The sequence below is a fragment of the Pecten maximus genome, chromosome 3 (assembly GCF_902652985.1).
Source record: "Pecten maximus chromosome 3, xPecMax1.1, whole genome shotgun sequence".
Classification (NCBI taxonomy): domain Eukaryota; kingdom Metazoa; phylum Mollusca; class Bivalvia; order Pectinida; family Pectinidae; genus Pecten; species Pecten maximus.
In genome coordinates, this window is record NC_047017.1 from 22,243,950 (window position 1) to 22,249,648 (window position 5,699).

At 33.7% G+C, this 5,699-nt stretch overlaps 1 protein-coding gene across 1 annotated transcript; it reads right to left on the reverse strand.

Annotated features, from left to right (window-relative positions):
* Positions 1-2,570: 2,570 nt before the first annotated feature.
* On the reverse strand, positions 2,571-5,422 carry LOC117323573 (ATP-dependent RNA helicase A-like). Its single transcript, XM_033878875.1, has 3 exons — positions 5,384-5,422; positions 2,865-3,581; positions 2,571-2,703 (listed from the first exon to the last, which is right to left on the reverse strand). The coding sequence occupies exons 2-3, from the start codon at positions 3,570-3,572 to the stop codon at positions 2,692-2,694; spliced, it is 720 nt and encodes a 239-aa protein (XP_033734766.1). The 5' UTR covers positions 3,573-3,581; positions 5,384-5,422; the 3' UTR covers positions 2,571-2,691.
* Between the last annotated feature and the right edge of the window lie 277 nt (positions 5,423-5,699).

The following is a 5,699-nucleotide window of genomic DNA, read 5'->3' on the forward strand; positions in this document are numbered from 1 at the left end:
ACTAAATAGCGAAGTAAATGTAAATACTTAAACGGAGTGACAATAATAAAACGGAGTGACAATACTAAAACGGAGTCACACATTCCGTTTAATTTCGACAGACAACAAAAAAAGTACTGAAAGTAATGTAGTAACAAAACTTTCCAAAGTAAAGGAAGTTATTTTGTTATTTGGTTTATCTTAGGACGTACAGCTTCGTAACAATTTAGTGTGTTTAGTTATTCTTATATAAACAATATCTATTATATTTCTTAATATAAGTTAATATAACTTGTTTAACAATTGTTGAAAAAAATAGAAGACAAATATATATATTTACATTCCTAATGTGGTTTGCTGATATGAACATACCAAGTGAAAACAACAAACATATCACCATGAATACACTATGAAAACCGTATGAAAACATTGCCTCTCGTGCAAATCACCTGATTAATCGGGTCATATTAATACGCCATCAAAAAAATAGTCCGCCTTTCAATTATGAAAATATTGTGTTTTTGTTGCAATTTGTTCACATAAAATAAATATGATTTGAATTGAATGATTGTATTTAATATTATTTTTACTTTAATACTTCTTTCTTTTTGTTTTATACAAAATTAAACAAAAAAGACTGGAAAATGCGGAACGACATTAAAACAATGGCGTGGTGCATAGGCGGGATCTCCCGGCTGTTCTAATAATTTGGTGTTTCGTCGTATACATGACAAATTTTTCTTTTTAATAAAATTTCTCGTTTTCTCGATATAAATTTTTTAAATCAAGGTTATGTAAATATATGAATTGGTATTCATAGCCGCAATGAAAATTAAAAAATCTATTCAATCCATATGTGTATAATGCAAGCAGTCTGTCCTAAGTTTCCATCAAGCTTATAATTACATATAACACATGCTCACTTTACGGAGCAATATACACTCATCCTCGGACACACCAGTATCTAGTAACTATATCTATGTTATAAATGCAATCAGTATTGACACAGTTTGCGTTTTGAACATTTATCAATCTGTAAATTATATATTTCCTTTCTTTGTTGTTGTTGTTGTTGCAACACTATCAAAAGAAATTGCACCCGCATGCATATTGGCGAAATTGGATATAAAATGTTCTCCCTGCAAGATCTTCAAGTAGAAAATTGACATACCATTAAAATTGTTTTTGTTTTTATATGAAGAGTCATTTTTTGTGCAAATGAAATAATGATGTGCTTTGAATAATAAGACATGTAATGATCATGTAAGTTAGAAATATCCAAAAGACCGTAAAATGAAGGCCGCCCCGTGTATACTCGACATCAGCCCGACTCTACTTACAACGTAACCAACAGGGACACCCAAACAGTATGACAGAAGTGACGGTTTTAATCTAGATTGTAAAGTTTCGATTATAATACTGTAACATCCCTCGGCTCCCCAACCTGTGATGTTAAAGTGTCAAAGTTGATTCGGTGTATCATGTGTTATTTCCACCATCACGAGTTCTGTGATCAAACGACTATGAGCGCTGGGACGGGATAACAAAAAACATTTAAAGAATTATGGTTGACATAACGATCTCAATAGGGAGTATCCATTTCCGTGTGCAATATGAAACACTAACCTTCAGACCACATGGTCCTATTCCTAGTTCTTGTGTAAAGATGTCTTCACCGCTCCCCGCTCCCATTTATCGATTTTGAGCTGGAATTAAGATTTCATCTTCACGTCGGTATGCTCTAGTTGTTTCATAAATTATACTGAATTGGAAGGTTAAGGTGATAGGAATTCGATCAGATGTGCTGTCTCAATTGGCGACAATGTGCTCACATTTGAGGAGTTGATGCTCGTACGGTGTCAATAGACGGTAACTTATTGTCAAGATTGTTAGTTACTGATTACGTCTGGATGATTGGTTATCGAGGATGACCATTTCTTGATCTGTCCTTTATTTTTTTTTCAAATGTTTAAATCTTTAAATACTTCTTTTGGAAAAGGGCATTGATAATGTTGTGATAATTTGTGCCAAATCCTATTGCATTTCTTTAATATTTTTTGTGACACTAAGCTATTTTAAAATCTATTGAATTTGATAAAGTAACGAAATTTCAGTAATAAGCGTTGAAATTGTATTGTAATAGTGTCTTTTTGCTTATTTTTTTCCGATACCCTCAATTAAATAAAATGTCGCGAGTCAAGCAACAGTTGCATCAGGATATTACTCAGAATTTTAATGACTTTTGTAAACGACACTGTGAAGCCATCTCGTGGAAGTTTTCTTGCATGTCATCCGCAAGATCTACCAACAACAACAACCAAGTAAAATGACAAAAGTCCCGGCCGTCTAAATTCTGTTACCTTCCATCTATATGTATACAAACTTACTTCACCTGTCACCTTCCATCTATATTGATAAAAATCTCTCTCGTATTATACATGTATATACGTATTTCTCATACATGCCTCCCTGGAGACCGATTTTTTTGTCCTTTTTAGCAATCTCAGAAATTGCTGCCTTCTTGAGCCTGTTCAGAATTACAGTATTTGAATTCATGCTTTCGCATTCGCAAGAAAAAGCCAACATATACATTTTGTACAAACATACGATATTTAATTAGAAATAATTTACATTGTATAATGACATTTCAGTCGCGCACGAGATCAAATCAGTTTGGTCTTGTCAAGTCCGTTGGTGAGATGGAATTTCAAATTAGTAGGAACCCTGAAAGTGAAAAAAAAGACAAATGAATTTAAAGCATATTTGGAATTATATTGAAATAATTTAAAAAGCTAAAACAAACGTTACAGATTTGACAAGATCACATGTTCAATACTAAAAGATGAACTTATCAAAGAAATGCTTATTACAGCGGATTTTCTTACCTTTTTGGAAGAGATGCTTGACTTGTATCCGAATTTAGGATATGATGATCTGAACATGCCTTGACGGGGACCTCCAAAACTTTTCATGTACCCGCTTCTGCCTCCACTGCTGAACCCGCCAGTATATCCATTCTGGAAAGGTCCACTCCTGAATGGCATTCGGGAGAATCCGCCAAATTTATAGTCATCATCATCCCCAAAGTATCCGTTGGATCTGTACATGGAGTAAGAGTTTCCTCCAAACCTGGGGTAGCCGGGATAGACTCGACGGTTCATGAATCCGTTTCCCATTTGTCCATAACCTCCGTTAAAACCGGCATTCATCATGCCGTTGAATCCAGAGTAACCGTTGTTAAAGCTATTGTATCCATTGTTGAATCTGTTGTAACCATTGAATCCCATATACCCCGGATTGAATCCGTTGTAGCCACGGTTGAATACATTGTAACCAACAGAAGGACCCATGCTTCTGTAGCTATTCATATGAACTCCATTGAATCCTCCATTGAATCCTCCATTGAATCCGTTGAAACCTCCGTTGAATCCGTTGAAACCCCCGTTGAATCCGTTGTACCCTTTCATATAGCCTGTGTTACCGAAACCCTTGGTTATGCCTTTGCTGTACCCTTTGCTGACCTTGGGGTATGAAGGCACAGAATCGGCTGCTATCATGGCTATCGCCAGCACAAACACTACCTGGTACATCATCTTGTCAAACTACAAGGACAAAAGTAAACATGTAAATTTTTATGACCAGTCAACACAGCAACAGGGGTTCGAGAGATCTAATGTTGATGAAGACAATGGAAACGTTCTATGGTCGACAGCATGATCTGACTGGGGAACATTCTATTTCCTGATGTGATATGAAGTCAGACGGATGTTATTTAGACTTGCTTGGCGGGTGTCATTGATTAAGTAAAAGACGGTAGCTTTTTCGGAACACGTGGTCATTATCATATTCTCCTGTTTTTTCCAATGGTATCCATGGAAAGCTATATTTTGTTCGTATCGTATCATTTTGTCAATTTTGAGTTAGAATTACAGTTTAGTGTGAATATCATTATTCATAACCTAGCCATTACATATCTAAATTATAAGTTTATTAAAACTGCGTATCTATAGTATCAATATATTACAGCTATATATCAATGTAACCAGTTTATTACAACCGCATGTATATACATTAAAACATTTCCTTCAAGCTGGTAAGTTCATAGAGCAAAACCGTTAGTAGACATTAATGGGCGACTTTTTGGTGACCACACTCTGTCAATTTCATCTACGCCGAGGCGTAAAGTGCATGGGGTGACAAAAAACCGACAGATCGTTACGGCTACACATCAAATGTAAATTTGGTTGAAATAACAGCGTTCAAATTGTAATAAAATTAAGTAGATTCAGTTGACACTTCAAACGTTCATTAGGTATGAACGGAGTGACCCTTAAAAGGCGAGAAACTATAACGTTACGTATTGACTACTGTTTATCTAAAGCGGAAATCTATTCAAACTACTGTTTATCAAAGGCGTAATTCTATGAAAACTGCTGTTAATCTGAAGCATAAATCTATTAAAACTACTCTTTATCTAAAGCGGAAATCTATTTAATTACTACTTATCAAAAGCGTAAATTTATTAAAACTACTCTTTATCTAAAGAGTAAATCAATTAGAAATGCTGTTTATCTATAGCGTAAATCTATTACAACTACAGTTATCTAAAGCGTAAATCTATTTAAACTACTGTTTATCAAAGGCGTAATTCTATGAAAACTGCTGTTTATCTGAAGCATAAATCTGTTAAAACTACTCTTTATCTAAAGCGGAAATCTATTTAATTACTACTTATCTAAAGCGTAAATTTATTAAAACTACTCTTTATCTAAAGAGTAAATCAATTAGAAATGCTGTTTATTTATAGCGTAAATTTATTAAAACTGCTGTTTATCTAAAGCGTAAATCTATTAAAACTACTGTTTATCTAAAGCGTAAATCTATTAAAACAATCTATATATCTACATCATTAATCTATTAAAGCTAACGTATGTCTATATCGTTTGTCTATAAGCACTAGTGTATATCTATAAAAAGACGGATGCAAATTCGGGTATAATCGTTTATCGATTAGCACTAGAGCACTAGTGATATCTAAAAAGAGGAACGATTATAAAATCGAATATAAAATAACGAAATACATTTCTACTTAAAACAATAAGAATTCATACACCAGGAAACGCCGTAAGATGAACTGATAGCAAATTATTCCTAACTTTAAGAAGAATGATACATGTATTTGTCTAATAAGAAGAGTGCATTTCGAGTTAATATAGGTTTAAATATATACATGTATTCGTATTTTATGCCACAGTACAATGCAATGGACTATTTTTTCAAAGATCTACAGAAACAATTCGTACTATGGAGTAAAGTAAAGTATCTTAATATAAAATGTGTAAATGAGTTGCCTTACTGGCATGGAAATGTAATTTTAGAAAGCTTGAAAAACGAGAACTCTTACCTTTTTCTTCGAAAGTCTTGTTTGAATTCTCTGACAAGTTTGTGCTCTCTTCACAATTTCGACACGTTTTTATACATTTCGATGCTTAATTAATTAGCATTTTTGGAAATTTAAGTTTCGTCAGCGTGAATATGTCTATTGTTCATAAGCAGTTAATGTCATTTTTATGAGATTTTAATTGGTACTAATTAACGATGGGTTAAAGACTGTGAGGACTTAAGCGGGAGAATTGATAAGGTCACCCACATATCTGAGCGTACGGGTATTTTAATTTCACAGTTTCCCTATATAATTATTATTGTGGTTTTATTTTCGC